Genomic DNA, 19,584 nt, shown 5'->3' on the forward strand with positions numbered 1-19,584 from the left:
CCTAACTACCAGCTTCTCCCTCCCCCTCATGCACTAAATAGGGCTGTTAGCATATGGCTTCCTACTTGTTTCAGCTTCCATAAGGTTACTCAAGGTAAAGGCTTTTGCAATATCAAGCAACTTACAACTATCCATTATAAAGCACATTTAAAAGAAACTGCAAGTGATTAGTCCAGGACTTAATTAAACATAATTATAGGGGACTTCAGGATACAATGTTTAACTTAAATACTTTAGATTGAAGGCACTTTTAAAGGATAACCACTAGCACAAACTTTAAAAAAAAAACTCAAAAATTGAGATTTAAAGTTTTTGAACACACAGTTGGATTAATATTATGGCATAAGCGTCCAAATTATTTAATTCAGCACCAGCATTGAATAGTTGATGTTTGGAGGGACAATTATTTAAACCATTGTTCCTTCAAAAGGGCCAGCTCACTTTGCTCCAATTAGCCTAATTGGTATGGAAGAAGGATTTTAAGACAGCTGACCCTCAGCCAGCCTGAATCACTCAAATTTTCAGTGTAAATCCTCCATATCTGTTGCAAGGGAGCTTTCTTTCTTGCTTTCTATATGCGTTGCAATGGCATTTTAAAAATTCAGTGAAAGCTGAAAATCAAGCAAATCAACTGTCAGGCAGTTTAAGCCGCAAGAGAGCTAAGGAAACTTTCATTAAAAAAACTATTTAAAGGATTGAACACCTTTCCCAAGAGGCAAGAGATGCCATATCCTTGTTGGAGTCGAAGGAAAAGTTCGGATAGACTTAAAAATGGATCTTTAAATTTTACATTCCTTCAAATCAACTACTCAAAGATAGCTTACTGCATTCAAAAGTTTTCATAAAAATAAGTATTCTTGTGTTTTCACATCAGCAACTTTGCACATGTAATAACAAATAACTAAGTTGAAGGCAAAGCTTTCAAGAGCTCAAACTTTCACTATTTTTTATTCTCACGTATCAGAGGAAGTTAAAGTCACTGAAAACTAACATGCAGGTGCAGCAGGCAATTAGGATGGCTAATGGAATGTTAGCCTTTATCGCAAGAGGATTTGAGTACAGGAGTAGTGTAGTCTTTCTTCAATTGTATTGAAGCTTGGTTAGACCGCACCAGGAGTAGTGTGTGCAATTTTGGTTCCCTTACCTCAAAGGATTTATTGCCATAGAGGGAGTGCAACAAAGGAGTGTCCCGGGGATGGCGGGACTGTCTTGTGAAGAGAGAGTGGGGAAACTGGGCCTGTATTCTCTAGAGTTTCGAAGAATGAGAGGTGATCTTATTGAAACCTACAAAATACTTAAAGGAATAGACAGGGTAGATGCAAGTGAGGTGTTACCCCTGGTTGGGGACTCTAGAACCAGGGGACGCAATTTCAAAAATGAGGGGGAAGCCACTTAGGACCGAGATGGGGAGAAATTTCTTTACTCAGAGGGTGGTGAATCTTTGGAATTCTCTACCCCAGGGGGCAGTGGAAGCTCAGTCAATGAGTATGTTTAAGGTAAAGATTGATAGATTTCTGATTAACAATAACAAAGGGTTACGGGGTTAGTGTGGGTAAAAAGCATCGGAAGTGTTCAATCAGCCATGAGCGTATTGAATGGCAGAGCAGGCTTGACGGGCTGAATGGCCTTTTCCTGTTCCTATGCTCCTAAGAATAGAATTTAACTTGAAAAAATTGTTCAGAACTTTCATGCAATAGGCATTTTTGAAACTGAACAATATTTTTTATAAATTTAAAGTTCTGCTTTTAGCTCCAGAGTTTTACCAAGTTTAACTACAAAATGGTTTATTAATGAAGGCTACACGTATAATTAATCAAAATATTAAATAAAAATGTTCTTTAAAACAGGCAAACCAGCCATGTATGTACAAAATGCTGCATTCTACTGCTGAGGTGGGTGAATCGAGACCATGTGTCTATTTACAGTAATGCTACATTTTTAAATTTACTGACATTTAATAGGGAGTTCGAGGTTTCTGATAATGGTAAAGATGTCACTGCATTACAATTCACACAAATAAAAATTATCAAGAATTACTGCTTCAAACATTATTTAACATTTTAATGTCAAACTAGTGCAAAAACTCACACTAAGATATACTTACGATATTCTTCCAAATGGTGCAAAAGCTGCTTTTATATCTTCTGTAGTGATTTCTGGACTCAAGTCGCCAACAAATACATGGAAATGATCTGTTGAAAATTGGAGATTGTTTATTTCCAAAATTTAACAAAAAAGCTGACAAGGTTAAAATTGTCATTTGGTAATACAGAACTTGGATATTGCTGAAAAGAGAAACATGTTGCTGAAGCTTTTTGTCTTCTCAAATTTCAAACAATCACAACAATTTATACTAAACGTTTGAAATTTGGTATTCTTGCATTTGTCCTGATGAGTGCAAGGCAAAATGTTTGGCAACAAGTCTCTCTTTCCAGCAATATTGAAGGCTAAAATTGTAAGATCTTTCATGGGCCAGCAGAGAATGAACAGAACTTCAGTGGCATTAGAAATACACACTGACAAAAAAAAAGCAGAGCAAAATGCATTTGTGTGCATAAAGGCACACAGATGCTAAAATATATATTAAACCTTCTAAAGGTTCTTTCCTTGAAGGCCTGAGCTGAAAAAATGGGTTTTGTTCACTGCTGACAGTAGGCCAACAACAGCTACAAATTAACGCACAATGTGATTAGTCCATTCCAGGATTACTCTTGGCAAATACATTTTGTTAAAAGGCAGATTTGAAAATAAATGACAATCCTAATTAGGTTTCTGCGCAGATGCTTTACCATTGGGTTTGATTATGTGCTCAATAGTGACACCTGATAGTCTAATTATCACCTTCTGCAATCAGAATATATTAAAGCTCCTGTTTGTCAAGATTGAAGTTGACGTTTATGATGCAGCTGGACACAGCTGTAACAGGGACAGATGTTTCACATACTTGAAAATATTGTAGACCATAACAATTAACAAGGATACATTTCGAGGAGGCTGCCTTCCTCTAAAGTAATACGCAGTATTTACAAGTGTATGGTTTGATTTCAAAGTGTACATAGGCACAAGAATGACATTACAATAGATATATGGAATCCCTAATTACACAGTTATTAACTACAGGTCCTTAATGGTCCTTAAAATTCATAATTTACATCTCATTGAAGAAGTCTCTCTAACTCTAAATGAGCCCAGCTAATTCTAACAAAGTGAGCTTCTATGCTTTCTTAATGAAGTAAGCAATTCTTGACTGGGTAATGTGATCTTCTTGTGACCTACCATGGAGTGGAATTGTTGAGTCTAATATTGCCAGATGTGAGAGAAGGCAACAGCATGTCACATCAAGAAAAAAATTACATCTTTTCCGGTGATGTAGCTTAAATTTCAGATTTGCACATAAATGCAATGACGCACTCACGGATAGAAAAGGTCAAATGACTTGATGCAACACATTGACTTTGGCAAACATATAATATTGAATGCTATCTTGAAACTGCAAGTCTGTAACTGAAGCTCCAGTATTTCTCTTACATGAACTTCTATAACATTATACATTACACATTACCAGGTAATACGTTATACACAAATTGAATCTGCGACAATTTCATGCCAATCATTTTTTGTGTTTTAAATTCTAACTCTGCTATTTTAGCTTCCAGCGGCCTCAGCTTCGAAATGAGAATGACACAGAACTGCTTAAAAACACAAGTGGACAAATCACTGATACAAAGGCTGCACCCTCCAAACATTTTGCAGAATGTCTGCTGGCCAAATGAAAGTTGAGTTTCAAAAGGAAAATGCGACTAGTACAGTACTTACTACTCGTGTCTTTCTTCTGGCTACTTGGAGTTGTTGCCCAGTTCACTTTGACTTCCTGAAAATTATTTCATAAAGATTAGAACAAAATAGCCAATTTTATTCAATAAAGCATTACACATCCGCTAACAAAAGTTTGGTCTACACTCATACTACCCCTATCTGCTTAAGTTATCTCACTGCAAGTGGTTAAATACTTATAGAGGGCTTCTCTTTTCACATTTCATTGAAATGTGGCCACCTATAACTGGTGGGTTTTATCTACAATGCCTCTTTTAGAAATAATATTTGGATTAAAGCTTAGGTGAACATAGAGCAGCAGCTAGTCTGGAATGGACAGCTAATGCAGCTGAAGGATTAGATTAATAAATAATAAATGAGCAAAATAAACAATTATATACAGTGATGAACCTACATTTCGGTTTACAAAACTGGCACTGACATCAGGATACCAGTCTATTATAATCATTGTCAATAGGGGTTCATTGTGTCAATTAACATAGCCAATTTGATTGAAAAACTGAAGAGAGGTAGGCACATTATCAAGGATCTTGTACACAGAATACATTGGCGGCAGCAATTCTATCATGATAGGGTGTGATAAACCACTAGCATACAAAAATTGTTTTTGTACATTGCATTTATCACAATTAGAAAGTTTTTCCTTACTGTTTTGTGGTGTGTAGCTGTATGCAATTGTGAGACTGAAGAAGCAGGATGTGGGACAAAGGACATTACAGCTAACTGTGACACCTCAACCTGAAGACATATAACATCATAGGACAGGCATTAAGGTATTTTCGGGTTTATTTCTTACATAGGATGCATTATAAAGTGGCCTGTTTACAATTTAGGCATGCGTACAACAGTTTATATATTCACAGCTAGTTTTGCTAGTTGCTGCAACTGCCAACAAGTCTTACCTTTCAAAGTTAAGGTTCAGCATGACAAGTCAAATTTACACTCTAAGGTTTCAATCTCATTTTTGTGAGAGATTCAAACATTAAGCACATTTGCTGTTTCACTGTCATCAAAATGGGAGCACTCCACATTCTTTTATGGTTTGCAAGCACATCTCATTATGGGTCCCTGTGCCAGGCATCCATTCCACAGGTAAAGTATTGGAATTGCACTGCCGCTGTCAACACCGCTGGTTTAGTCTATACTGCGCATGAGTGTAGAAAATTGAGTCTCAACACTTCCAGCATTGCTGAAAGGTTTGTACTTTTGGCACTAACTTAACTTTGTCCTTCTGATACACTGGTCGATTTTCACCTTCATTCCCCAAGATTTTTAGCATTCACATTTATCTTTTCACCACCACAAAGCTTAAACAAGCCTCTTGTGACACCTTTAACAATCTGAACCGTGAGGCTTGAAGTGAAATGTTTTACATTTAGGCTCTTGAACAGGTTGGCATAGTTGACAGCAACAGCAGTACTACAAGTAGCAAACAAACTAAGGACCAGTCTTGGGTGTTAAAAATGAAAAGTAGTTTATGAACAATGTTGGACACATAACTCTATTCACAACAGTGAAAAAGAGGCCAGGCAAACATCCAGTCATGTTACAAATATATGAACTCGGGACAGCAGTAGGCCATTCGGCCCCTCCAGCCTGCTCCACCATTTGCTAAGATCATGGCTGGTGGATTGTGGCCTCAACTCTACTCTCCTGTCTACCTCCTGTAACCTTCAACGCCCTTGATAATCAAGAATCTATCTAGCTCAGCCTTAAAAATATTCAACGACCCTGCCTCCACTGCTGTTTGGGGAAGAGAATGCCACTAATAACCATTGCAGAGAAAAAAAATTCTCAACTCTGTCTTAAATGGGAATGTTAAATGGGACTGAAACTGCCCAGAGGTTCCTTGTCTTCAACGGACACTGAAGGATAGTCCCAATTATGGGGTAATGGTTCAGACTTAAATCTGCAACACCATCACCAAAATCAAGCTGCTCGTAGTTTTAGAAATAACTTCAGTTTTAATTTCAGATTTTATTCTTCTTTTACTTAGCCTTAAAAAAAAATTCAGTTTAAATGTGATCAAAAATATGCTTCTGCTTTCCATGTTTTCACTTGTCTGCCAATTTTCTTGTTCAATGTACATTTCTATGTACATTCCTAAAAATAACAGAACTGTTACTTCACTTCTCACACACACAATAATAAAGTTGTGCTTTTTTCATCAAGCTTCTTTTATCATTCAATTCCAAAAACCTGTTTAATCCTGGCTACAATTAGTCCTATTCTATTTTGAATTTTGATTTCAATTTTTATGCCTGTGGAAACAAAACGCACTCATTTTTCCATCAAATCATCATTGGCCCAGAGTGGGTTTAGAGCAACTTGAATAGATTTCCGTTATGAATAGGTTTGTTTTACAGATGATTGAGGTGATGTGGGAAATGGTGGTCCAGGAGTGATCACTTAATCAAGAAACCTGACTCCAAAGGTTGAAGAATGAGATTTGTTAACTAACGCAAGGAAAAATTAAGTCACTTGTGACAGAGATACTAAAATAAGTAGTGTCAGAGTATTTTTTTTCTCTGAAGGGCAAAGTCAAACGTACACATTCACACTCATTACAACTCACCGTTACACTAGATGATAGCTTACCTTACCCATAATTTTCCGCCCATTCATAGCTGCTAATGCTGCTGCTGCATGTCGGTGCTCGTAGAACTCCACAAAGCAATATGGATCATTGCCAGTCTGTTAGTATAGGAAAACAAAACCAGATTGATTATTTCAAGAGGGGCTTTGTTTGGGGGAGGGGGTGGGCTACGAACTCAAACAGGTGGGTAAAAAAAATTCAGCAGATCTCAAAAGAGCTGTGATTTCATCAAACCATAAACTGAACCGAACAAGACTAAAACTCTGGCAGTGAATAAAATCCAACTTTCCTCTGTTTCTCTTCTGAATATGCTGACGCTTTTCAGGGTATGACTGCAAACATAGCCGTTATTCCTCAGCAAGTCTGGGCAGCAAGTGTTTGCATGTTTTGACCAAGAGGCTCGACACAGGTTCCGAACCTGATGCTCTCAATTCCTGCAGGGAGTTTGCTCAATTTCAATTTCCCTAACTCAGTTGGCCAGTTGTGGCGCCTCAATAGTTTCTCTGGCTAAGATCAGCCAGGGATCAAATATTGGATTTGCCTAATTTGGATGGACCACAAACCAGCAACATAACCATGCTCAGACAGAAGTGACATAATATATGGTACGATGTGAAGAATAGTTAAGAGGTGGAAAACATGACTGAATAATTACTCTCGACCTCTGCCAAGCAAATCAATACATTAGGTTTATGCACAAAATTCCTGTATTTGAAGTATCAAATTGCAATACAAAGAATACATTGCACAAATGAGGTCAAATGTCACAATACAGTAATGAATTCTCGTTGTAAAACTTGATTTATTGGAGTAACAATTTTGGTCTTAAAAAGCCTTGACTTTTTAAAAAGTATTTTGTATGATAGTACATCTTTAGTTACGTGGCAATTACAGTTTTAATTGCATTTTTAAGTGAAGAGAAGCAATTCAGTTTTAGTTTTGTATTGCAACATATTACCATAAACCAAATTTCTGGAGCACTTTGAATATAAAGTGAAAAATTATTAAAAGAATAACTTCCTATATCATTTCCCATCAATAATATTTGGATTTAATACATCTGTGTAAAGATGCATCCTTTCAATGAATGAATATGAGAGTCAAACACATTTCCTTTTTGGAAAAAAAAACCATCGTACCTCAACAATCATCTTACAGCTTTTGCATGGTCCAATCTGACTGAAAAGTTGAAGAATGAGGGCTTCCGTCACATCTCTGGAGAGATTTCCCACATAGCTATCAAAACATAGATACAAAGTAAGTAACCACACAAGGTAATGAATTATCTAAACACACACACATTCAGAAAACTACCAAATACTTTATCTGCAAATATTTCCTATTACACCCCCTTAAACTTCTTTCCCTAGCCAAACACTAAGTTGGGTGAACTCATCCCGAGCCAAGCTTCAGAATGACATCCACATGTTCCACACCAATACATTACCAAACAATCATGTCACAGTGTTACAAGACTGGTTTTTCTATTTAAAACTAACTTTTGATCTTTTCAAACCGTTTTTCATCTAAAATTTCTTGGCTCAAGGTCATTGAAAACAAACAATGTATATACAAGGCAGGGAAATGCCAAGTGTTTATGGGGACTTAGCTTTGCTTAAATATAGATTCAGTTGGGCTTCCAATGGATATTTTTGCTATAGTTCAAACATGCTGATTTTGAAATCACCAGCAACCTCTTAATATTTGGTCAGACCAGCTTGATGAACTAGGGATGTAAGGTTTAGTGCTGGGGATAATTGAATACACTTCAAAATTCCAAAAGGTTACAGGAGGATTGGGTAAACTAGAGGTTATAAAAGCTGAAAGAGTAATATTTTTTGCTGCTTTGATGTAATGTTAAATTGCAGAAATCAACTTGGGTAATAAGTAGATTTTCAAATAATTACACATAACTAACGATAAAAGAAACACAAGCATTCAGCCTAACATTTCTAGGTCAATATTTACCCCCCACACAAGCAAATAGTTCTAACAACATTTTATTCATCCTGTTCCCGTATCCCTTCAACCCCCTTTCTGCAGACTATCCAAGTTAAATCCTGAATGTTGGCACAGTTTCTGTTCAGCCACTAACCCAAGAAGTGAATTCAATATCCTCAACTCTTTATGTAAAGATGTTTCTCCTGCCTGTTGTCTACCTAGAACTGATGGTGAGAAGCAGGATATGATAAAGGAATAATACCACATAGCAGATACCCTACATATAAACATACGAAATAGGAGAAGTAGGCCATTTAGCCCTTCAAGCCTGCTCCGCCATTCAATAAGATCATGGCTGATCAGTTTGTGTTGAGTTCTACTTTTCCATCTACCCCTGATAACCTTTGACGCCCTTTGCAACTGTCTTTACAAATTATTAGGGTAAACCTTTGAACAAGTGCAGAATCAGATTTCGAAGGAAAGTAAAAATATCTACTGCATAAATAATGCTGGGAATTTTTAAACAGGAAAATTAGCTATGTTAAACACATAAATCAAAAGCACATGCAGGTCTAAAGGTACTTCAATCTATGTAACTTCGATCAAAGGAAATTCACTGGAGCTTTAAATGGAAAGCATCTGATTTATCCAGTTCTGATGAAAGGCTATTGAGCTGAAACGCTAACTCTTCTCACTGCACACATGCTGTCTGATGTGCTGGGTATTACCAGCATTTTCTCTTTTTACATCTGATTTATCTTATTCAGTCAGCAGTCACCCATTTTTACAGGAGCAAAGTGCGGTAGTTGCTGGAAATCTGCAGAAAATGCAGGAAATAGTTAGGTCAGCAGTATCTGTGGGGACAAACACAGAGTGAATATTCCAGGTCAAAGGCCCTTCATCAGACATCGATTTTTCATGGGTTTCTCAAGCAGCCACTGGGTTTGCATGCAATCCTGCAACATAAATGGAAGAGCGTATTGCCAGAGGCTAGTTTAGTTCCACTTCCCCCAAACCAGCACTATTGAAGCACTTTAAGAGAATGTTGACAGAACTATAACCCATATACTATAGTTCGAGAAGTCACACATGGGAAAGCACAAGTGAACAAAAGCTTGCCAGCATGGATTCAAAAAGCAGAGATCAGGCACAGTTAATAAAGCTTATCTCTAAATTAGTCCAACAGACAGGGAGAGACAACTCTGAACAAAATGAGAGGAGAAGGGCTGGTTGAGAAGATGCGTTTGAGTTCAATCAAAAGGTCATATAGAAAGGACAGATCCTTTCCCTGTGCCCAAAATATTTTGTCTTTATGAGCTTTAAATCACCACTGAGCAAACCAGAAGAATTTATAATCTAGCAAAAATGGGTCAACCTATTAACAGCATAAATCTCCACCTACAAATCTAGTGTGCACACTTACTATCAGAATTTAACTGGATGTATAATGTTGTAACACAGAAAAAGACTTGATGCTGGTTCACTGTCCAGACAGGACTGAACTCTATTATGGGATCTTTTCACTTGTATATCACATATAGATGATCCACATGCTGACTTTGCAATGTTAAATAGTAACAGAGAAGGTTTCCACTGAGTTTACATGAAGGTACACACAAAAAGAAACACACGCAAGAACATAATGAGAGTCTATTTTGATCCAACTCCCACAAAATTCTGCACATATCCTCTTAATTGTGTGCAGGCAATCTAAGGTGTGGAGGGGAAATGTTTAAATTTTGTATCCACTGTTTTTCAAAAACAAAATGGGCAATAGAGTAACAATTCTAAAAATCGTTATGTGCCAGCAAAGTGCAACTAATGTTTCCCAAATGCTCATTTCACTCTTCCACTCATTTCTAAAGGAAAATTTGTCGACAGTATCCGTAACCTTTGGAACCATTATTTCAAATCAGACAGTTTACCATGTTTAAGGAAGAACTGACATGTGAAAGATTCTCAGGCTTGCCTTGATTATCAAACAGAACAAACCAGCCACCCTCGCTGCCCCAAAAGGCAATGAAGTGTCTCCTGAATTATCACTATTAATTCTTTATTAGCAACTATCTTATATTTAAGGCTTCTAGTTTTGGGCTTTCTCACAAGAAATAATCTATGTCTACCCTATGAAATCCTTCATACTTTCCAAGACCTCTATTAGATTCCCCCCTCAGTCTTCTCTTTTTAGAGAAAACAGTCTGTTTTCCTGATAGTTATACCCTCTCAGCAGTGGCATCACACTTGTGAATCTCTTTTCGCACCTTCTCCAGTGCCTCTATATCCTTTAACGTGAAAGACCAGAACTGTGCACCGTACTCTTAGCTCCATTGTAAATAATCCCAGCATTGCAAACCCCTCAAAACAGTTTCCCAGTCTGAACATCGTCCTGGTGAATCTGCACTGTATACTCTCTCTGGCTTTAAAGTTCAGTATTCAGGCATCCAATACCATGCACAGTCACACCACAGGAATGCCGGGCAATGACCACCTCCAACAAGAGATAATCTAATCATCTCCCCTTGACATTCAATGACTTTACCATTGCTGAATTCCCCCACTATCAACTTCCTGGGGGCTACCATAGTCCAGCCATATAAATACTATGGCTACAAGAGCAGGTCAGAGTCTGGGAATTCTGCAGAGAGTAACTCACCTCCTGACTCCCCAAAGCCTGTCCACCATCTTCAAAGCAGAAGTCAGGAGTGTGATGGAATAATCTCCACTTGCCTGGATCAAAAGAATCTAGGTGTTTGACATGCTAATGAGTAAACATGGGTGCTGGCTTAGCATGTAAGGTGTGATGGGAATTTGCATTTTTAGATAAATGAAGGGATATTTGGATTTCAATGGGATCTTAGTCTGTTTACAATTAGCCAGATAAACAAGGCTAAGGAATGTGTTCATTTTTCCCAAAGGTTACTGACAATATATAGCGGCAATATGAAAGTTTTTATACTATGAGGAAGATACAGTTTCAAAGACATATGGAATAATAGAATTTACATATTAAAAAGTGAGAAACATGTATAAAGGAGAATGAAAGGCTATGAGTCAGAAGTAAGATCTGACAGGAGTGTGTGAAATAGCCTCAATGAAGGTTCCAGCATTTATGCATAAATCTGCTATCTAATGAAACTGAAGTTGGGGAAAAGCCATTTGGAATTCCACTGTCCAGGGTACTGTGTTAGCTTGCTGAGTTTGTTTTAAATCTAAAATCTATTCTGGACCGTTGCCTTAAAGGGCGTGTAACTGAGGGTCAGGTTAATTAGGAATTTTAGAAGTTATTATAGTAGTAAGTAATTCGTAGTCTTATATATGTGCTTGAAATCTTTTACATTTTGTTAATAAATATTTTAATTTTTTTTAATCTCTAAAATTCTTGGTGAATTACGTCTGAATTCAGTGCACACATCCTGTCATAAATACAAATTGTAAAACTGTTATGATAGCGCGACCAAGTTTGCCTTGGGTATTTGGTCTGCCTGGCACACATCATCTGCCACGTCATAACACTGTTGGAAAGGGAGATGGTGAATTACTCACTGCACAGTACCCAGCCTCTGACTTGTTCTTGTGCTCCGTACTTATGTGGCTGGTCCAGATAAGTTTCTGTTGATATTGATGGTGGGGGATTCAACAAGATAATGACACCGTATGTCAAGGGGAGGTAAGTAAGGCTTTGACCTGTTGGAGATGATCATTGCCTGACGCTTGTAAGTACATATTCACCAAGTGAAACACAAGAAATGGTCAGAGTTCTTAACTGGCTTCAAATTTAGTGACTGTTTCATTCAATTACTCAAAAACAGTTGTCCTGCATACTTGATACAAAAAAGTGTACTTTTCTGCCATTCAGTACTTTGTTTCCCTCCCAACTTCCTCCACGCTACCCTGAAGGTACTAGCTCTCAGTGGAATATATAGTTTAAAAAAGACAACTGCATCCTGAATCAATAGTTTCTTCCCTCATTCAAGGTAAAGTAGATGTAGTTAGTGTTTCCCAATTCAGATATATTAAAACTGAAAGGCAAAAACTCTTAACCAAAAAGAAAGTTCCAGGAAAGTTAGGAGCATTATTTTATTGAAAGTAATGATCCTGATGGGATCCTCTAAAGGGCCAGTTATGTGGAAAATATCCCATCCTGATATTCATTTGAGGATTTGATAAAAAGATATAGTGTTGTTTTCCATCGTCAAGTGAATGTTTTCAAAAGGTGCCCATGAATTGAAATATTGCAATAATGTGCATCTATTCTTGCCACCAAAGCTGGACAACAGGAAAATAAACAACGGAGTCTGAATAAGATGGAGACTCCGAGAACAGGAATACGGGTCTGCTTCAGAATCCAAAAGCTACACTAGAAGGAACAGTCACATATTCCACCAAATTACAATTTGTAGAAGTACGCTGATGATGTGGTTTACACATTATACTCCTAAAATTTCCTCAGCCGAACCCTGTTGGGGAGGGGGGGCGGGGGGGCGGGGTGGAGAGAGAGAAGAAAGCCAAAACTACACTTCAGGTGAAGAATCCCTAGGTTTACAAGTTAAGGATGCACTTTTGCAACAGAATCCAAATAATCAGCCCCCTTTTGTCCTGTAGTATAAATTGTTGTGATTGTCTGAAATTTGGCATTCTTGCGTTTGGCCTGATGAGTGCAAGATAAAAAGCTTTGGCAACATGTCTCTCTTTTCAGCCATGTTCGATTTCATTAACAATCTATCTGCAGTAAGATAAATGTCATTAAATTAATATTTTTCACCAAGAATGAGAGGAGTCTACTGACCCACCATCAAACCATTCCAAGTCCCCACTTCCTTAATTGCAAGGAATTGTTTCAATTTTTACAACTTATTTATGATCAGCTGTCTCAAAGCTTTCCTCACAGGTGAATCAGCATGGTTCAAGGGAAAATAACACCCTCTGCAGAAGCAGCAAACCTTTGGTCTCCTCTGAGGTGGAAGTTCGAGCACAACCCATTACCCAACCATCTCACAATTGTATATTTGAGTACTAATGTCCAACCAGTTATGAATCTTCATGGCAACACCTAACCCCTCAGCTTGAAAACAAAAATCACACTGGTCCCAGAGGGTGTTATTTTCCCTTGAACCATGCTGATGGAAAGGATTACGCGCAAAGATCAAAAAGTCACACAGGTTTTCAGAGACCGCTTCAAAACTTCTCAACAAAGTACCATTGTTTAACATAATAGGAACGAAAACAGTACATAACATGAATGCTGATCCTCCCTGGCTCTTTTTAGTTAGCATGCAAAGGTGGAGTGAAAAATTTTGCAAAGAGAATTCCCAGTAGCTTTGATAAACTTCAAGAAGCGGGCCAAAAAAATGCCAGGAGTTTCAGAAGTTCTATCTAAGAATTAGTATTAATAGAAAATGAGATGTTGTTACACTCCATGGATCAAGATATTGAGATTTCATATGACAAACAAGGTAAAGTTATCTTGTTTCACCATTCGATCCATGAAACACAGCAGCTGAAAACCAGCAGAAAAAATTCTGAAGCACTTGGCTCGTCTCGCCTTGGCTTACAGTGAAAGATATTTAAAACTACAGAAGTTAAAATATGGTCAGCATCTAGAGTAAAAACTATTACACTAGCACACACTTATAATTGCAGCATTTCTGCTCGAGGACACATGGCAATGTTGAAACATCCAAGCTACCACTTTTGCTAACTGGCACGAGACCACTTACACCGCTACAGAAGCAGTTCTAACTCCTGAGCACAAATATGAAATAGATCGAATTTTATCTCAATGTTATCGTCACTCTATCGGAGGTGAGATCATGCTAAGGTATGGTTCCATGACTAGTGCAGGCCTCCGGTTCCTCACCTAAATGATGACATTTCATATGTGAGCTTGAACAGTGTGTTCCACTTGACTATTTGTCCGTAGTGAACTGATTTTCTTCTCAGCTGACATGTGCACCCGCACTTTCAATCTAGATCACATAACAGTGATTAGGGGCAGAAACTCCGACTGATGCTCCTCCGCTGGCCTACCCCACTCTCACTGCTCAGCTCTCACTGTTGCAATGGAATGCGATCAACTATCTTTGCAACACCGGAGGATGCACCCCCCCACCATCACTAAACTTCAAAGTACTTGGAAAATGCAGACACGATCCATCATGTTTCCCTTAGCACACCGTAATGAACATCACAAATCTAGTGGAGTTATGAAGGGATTCCCACAGCCCTACATTTTCTTCAACTTAAAATGCTGCCAAACTAAAATGTAAACAGTTGCTCTTTTGCAGCAGTTTCAATATGAGTGACTTCACCATAAACTATGCCAAGCTAACACGTGTTCATCATTTTAAAAAGCTACAATGTTACACTGCACACCATTTCCTGCCATTTTTGATATTAGGTCTTTGTCCAAACTAAGATTAAAGTTTGTTTCATTTAACTTGCCCTTTAAAACCCCAGAATTGCCATATAATATTGTACACACAATGTGACCATGTTGACGGAAGAGGAGTGGTAAAGCTGTTACAATTTTAACCAATCAAGTGCGCTTATGGCTATTTTTTTTTAGTATACTCAAGATGAGCAACTTGAAAGACTGCAGATAAAAGCAAAAAACTGTGGATGCTGGAAATCCAAAACAAAAATAAATGCTGCCAGGCCTGCTGAGCTTTTCCAGGTATTTTTATTTTTGTTTTGAAAGACTGCAGCTTTTCTGTGGATTTATTTACGACACTTCTGTTCAAGGCAATGAATACATAAGCCCAAAATAAGTTTTTTTTTAAAATGCCATGTCTAACTGGGGCATTTTTATGTTAAAGGCTATTGAAATGCAAATTTCAATGATCACTGGAAAAGATCCCAAATAAGACAACCCGAGTGTCACATAAAGCCCTGCTACTTCAATGAAAACATCTCACTTTCATGTCACACATTTTCTACTTGAAAGTCACACAAGTTTTATTTTCTTATAAACAGACTGGGAGAAAACTGCTTTTTCAGTTTACTTAATGAGGTCACCGTTCCTAATAAAGTCCCATTAGAGGCTGGAAATCTGAGGGAGGGAGGGGAACAGGGAGAAAGAATAGAGGCCTGCAACTTTAGTTTTAATTGGAAACCCAACAATCAGGGTAAATATCCTGAAAAACATGGGTCCCCAGTTAAGCAAAGCTTTTGGAGGGCAGTTCCGTTACATTTACAGAGCGCAGAAGCAATGCAAGTATTGTAGCTCTGCTGTGACAAAACTCCGTCATGTAAAAGTTAACTTTCTTTCACATTTTCAACTTTGACAACTGGCGATTGCTTGCTCTTGATCAACAGGTTAGTCATCCTGCGACCTAATCGAAGTGAACAGCAAAAAATTATTTCATCAGAAATAAAATTCTCCACATGGATTGAAGCAAAGTTTTGAATGCTCAATTAGGAATAGACAACTTTTATCAGTGTAAGATCATAAATCCACAGCAACATGTGTAATTGTTTATTCATTTAATTCAGTTTTTTGACAAGGGACTTCGTTACTAGTGTATCACTTCAATTTCCGGTTTGTCTACTGTAGTCCTGCACAACGTATATTGCAGATAGTATCCACAGGAGGTTAACTGGTAGTTAATCAGTTCACTCTTACCATTTACCTTAAGGACTACCATCAACTATATAATTTCAATTGTGGAGTGAAAAAGCTTCAATCACTCTCTGCACTAATTCCAGAATATTAATTCTAAATAATTGAAAGAGTCAGCAGAATGATCAATGTAGAGATGAAAAAAAATAGGATTAATAAGCAGGCTAACATCCCCCACAACAAACTCCTAGCTGTCAATATCACAAAGACTGAGAGAGAGAAAATCTGGGGCTAACAAATTAAAACAGGACTTGCATTTATTTATATGCCTTTCATGACCATAGGATGCCCCAAAGCACTTTACAACCAAGGAAGGTGAAGTGTAGTCATTGCTGTAATGCAGGAATGTAATTGTATTATTAAGCAAGTACATATGGAATGGGCTGTTCCGAGTGACCAATGTAAATTACTGAACAGCGGCTTACATGTTGTAAAGATCCAATTTGCAATCAGAAGTGTCTTATGGCTGAAATAATTAAATAGATGTCCCAATGTGAAAGAATTACACTGAAAGTAAAAGCCCAAATGGTAGGACAGCGTATGGGAGGAATTATATGCAACATATGGTGGACATGAGTTGGCAGAGGGAAAGCATCACAGTACGGTAATCCAACATTTACAGCCAACCTGATTCTAAAAACTCAGTAACCGTCCACATGATGGACAACTCACCTCAAGCATGCCACCTTCTGACAGGAGCTTGTCAAGTCAGACAGCTTCCACCAAAAAAGCAACACTCTCACAAGGATTTTAACAAAGTACACGACATACAGGTGAACTTCTCATACAATAGGCATTTGAATGGTTAAAAACTCCCAGAAATACAATTATTGATTCTGCCCCTCCTAAGCTTGTATACATGGGGAGATAGTGGTGTAGTGGCAATGTCACTCGGCTAGTAATCCAGAGGCCCGGCTAATGCTCTGGGGACTCAACAGTTGTGGAATTTGAATTCAATTAATGAAGAAATTCAATTGATAAAAACACTAAAATCTGGAGTTGAAAGCTAGTGTCAGTAACAGAGCCATGAAACTATCATTGATTGTCGTAAAACCCCATCTGGTTTACAAATGTCCCTGTTGGGAAGGTCTGGCCTACATGTGACTCCAAACTCTTAACTGCCCTCTGAAACAGCCAAGTAAGCCACTCAGTTCAAGGGCAATTAGGGATGTCAACAATTGCCAGTGATGCACATGAAAGAATTTTTAAAAATGATTTCAGCTATAGAAAAGTAGGAAGTACTGATGGTGAGAGCAATTTGAGATGAATTAAGAACACAGAACATTGAAGAACCTTGAATGCAAGTTTTTCTGTATTGCTACTAATATGTTGAGTCAAGAAACAGCATAATAGTAGGTTCAGTTTGCCTTTTTGGTTAAGATTATGCTGCTTTCAACAGTTCAGCTTACTTTCCACCAAAGGAATTGCAAGCATAACAAAAGCCAAGGGAAATCATACAACTGGAATAAAAGCACACCTTGCAAATTCCAATGCCCTAAAGTGGCAAGATTCTCACAAATCAAATCAGGTTTGTTGGATGCCAATAAGACCAATGCCCCCAGACAATCAAAATACCTAAAATTGTAGAAATCATCCAAGATTTAAGTTGCTGTATGTACATAAGCCATGAAAAGGTAAAAGTGCACTCATTTTTTCTCTGTCCTTTCTTCCCAGGGAGAATTGTAAATGCATTGTACTGTATTTGTTGCACAGTTTGTATGATTTTATCGCCCATCCAGATATTGCTGTGTCTAAATGTCTGATTATGAAAGGACTATATGCAGTGGCTACATTTGGTCATGTACTAATTTCAGTTCTGTATTTGGATCCAATACATTACAGAACGTGACTTAAAAACCCACTGAAAACCAGTACATGCACTGGGAATGTTTTTGGTATTTAATCTAGAAATGACTTGTCTTAAAATCCAACTGTGGCCACCTAATTGACAAAGTAGTAGCAGACAAACTATTAGACTCCCAATTGGAGGAAACATTTCACAGTGAGCGGTCATCATGTTTAACTATCAATATTAGATAGGGGGGAGAGAGAGAGAGAGAGATCATAGCTGTTTCAATATGTACAACTTTGTATGCCCTCCTATTGTGCAATTTTCCCAGACAAGTCACCCTCAAAGAACAGAACTTAAGAATATGCCAGGTTACTCAACCGAACAAGAGATTCTAACAAGTCCCTCATAATTAGTCTAACAAGTCCCTCAATATCTTTCTGCCTGCACTTAAACACAATTTAATTCTACTGCATAACTGCGCACCAAAAAACTTTATTCCAAAAAGAATATAAACAGAAAATGTTCAAATTGGCACATTACATCAACTTAATCATCCACACACAAACATTGAAAAATACTGAACGCAAACTGTTTTTTTCACTAACAATGTGTTATAATTGCATTTTAATGCGTTTTTTAAAAATATCCATTTGCTGCATCCACTTAAACTCCACAACTGCGTGGGAGACAATAGGCACCGTCATGTCTAAACTTAAATCCCAGGAGGGTTTTGCTAGCAGTCTAAATATATGAAAGCAGCAACATGGGGTTCTCAGATCCACTCAAAACTTGGGGTAGAGCGGATGGGGATAGAAGAGAGAAGAAAAGCGTTGCTGTGGTCTTAATCCCAAATTCAGACTTTCTGAATTGGGGGGGGGGGGGGGTAAAGAAATAATTGAATTTTTAAAAAAAGGACGTTAAGAATGTCAGTGGACAAAACGCACAAGACTGAGCCAAGTTTCGATGTTTTCAAGACAAATCTTCCACCTCGGAGATGGGGGAGGAGGGTCTTTCTCTTTAAAAGATAAGATTGTTCAGGCAGATTATAATGAGGTAAACGATGCTAAAGATAAACCTTCCACCTCAGGGTAGCTTTCCCTTTAGAGGCAGATTGCTCAGGAAGATTATGGCGAGGAAAGCGGACCCTGGAGGCTCTCTCTCTCTCTCTCCCAGCACAGTCACGTCAACGAAAAATATATGGTTAAAAAAAAACCGGTCGACTCGAGGCCTGAGGAGTTGGAGATAAAATAAAAGGAAAAGAGGGGAGAAGGAGGCCTGAGAGACACTGAAGGACGGAGCAGAGGCTGGGGAGAGGCCTGATTTCAAGCCAGGGGGAAGCCTGGTTGTTGGGGTGGGGGTAGGCCGCAGCCTCGGCCTTTCCTACTCACAGGGTTCTCGGCTGCCCGTCGTCCTCCATCATCGTGGCGGGAGCGTCGCTGAGGCTCGGAGTTATTTTGTTTTTTCTTTTGCTTTTTCAATTGACTTTTTTTCTTCTTCTTCTTGGTGACGAGAAGGTGTTTTGTTGTTTGAGAGCGGCGGCCGAACAAAGCCTGAGGAAGTGGAAGGGAGGGAGGGGGAAGGAGCGGCCTGGGCTGGGCTCCGGGGGGGGGGGAAATAACTCCACAGACACACCAAGAGAGAAAATGGCCGCCCTCCCGCCACACTGCGCCTGCGCCCCGGCCTCCCCTCACTGCGCACGCGCCGGCCGCCACACTGCGCACGCGCCCCGGCCTCCCCACACTGCGCACTCCGCCACAACTTCGGGCCAAACTTTCCCTAAACTTTTACTCTGTCTGAACTTTA

At 38.5% G+C, this 19,584-nt stretch overlaps 1 protein-coding gene across 2 annotated transcripts in view; it reads right to left on the reverse strand.

Moving 5' to 3' along the window:
* Positions 1-19,443, reverse strand: part of tia1 (TIA1 cytotoxic granule-associated RNA binding protein) — a 43,566-nt gene extending 24,123 nt beyond the window's left edge. The window contains exons 1-6 of one of the 2 annotated variants that reach the window (XM_078565749.1): positions 19,170-19,374; positions 7,570-7,666; positions 6,433-6,528; positions 4,483-4,572; positions 3,817-3,871; positions 2,105-2,192 (exon numbers count right to left, since the gene is read on the reverse strand). In XM_078565749.1, the coding sequence (XP_078421875.1) occupies positions 2,105-2,192; positions 3,817-3,871; positions 4,483-4,572; positions 6,433-6,528; positions 7,570-7,666; positions 19,170-19,201 (458 nt within the window). In that variant the 5' untranslated portion in view covers positions 19,202-19,374. Of the gene's footprint in view, positions 1-2,104; positions 2,193-3,816; positions 3,872-4,482; positions 4,573-6,432; positions 6,529-7,569; positions 7,667-19,169 lie in introns of both variants that reach the window. The other variant, XM_078565750.1, reaches the window with a different exon arrangement.
* Positions 19,444-19,584: the final 141 nt, after the last annotated feature.

The sequence above is a fragment of the Cetorhinus maximus genome, chromosome 20 (assembly GCF_964194155.1).
Source record: "Cetorhinus maximus chromosome 20, sCetMax3.hap1.1, whole genome shotgun sequence".
NCBI lineage: Eukaryota > Metazoa > Chordata > Chondrichthyes > Lamniformes > Cetorhinidae > Cetorhinus > Cetorhinus maximus.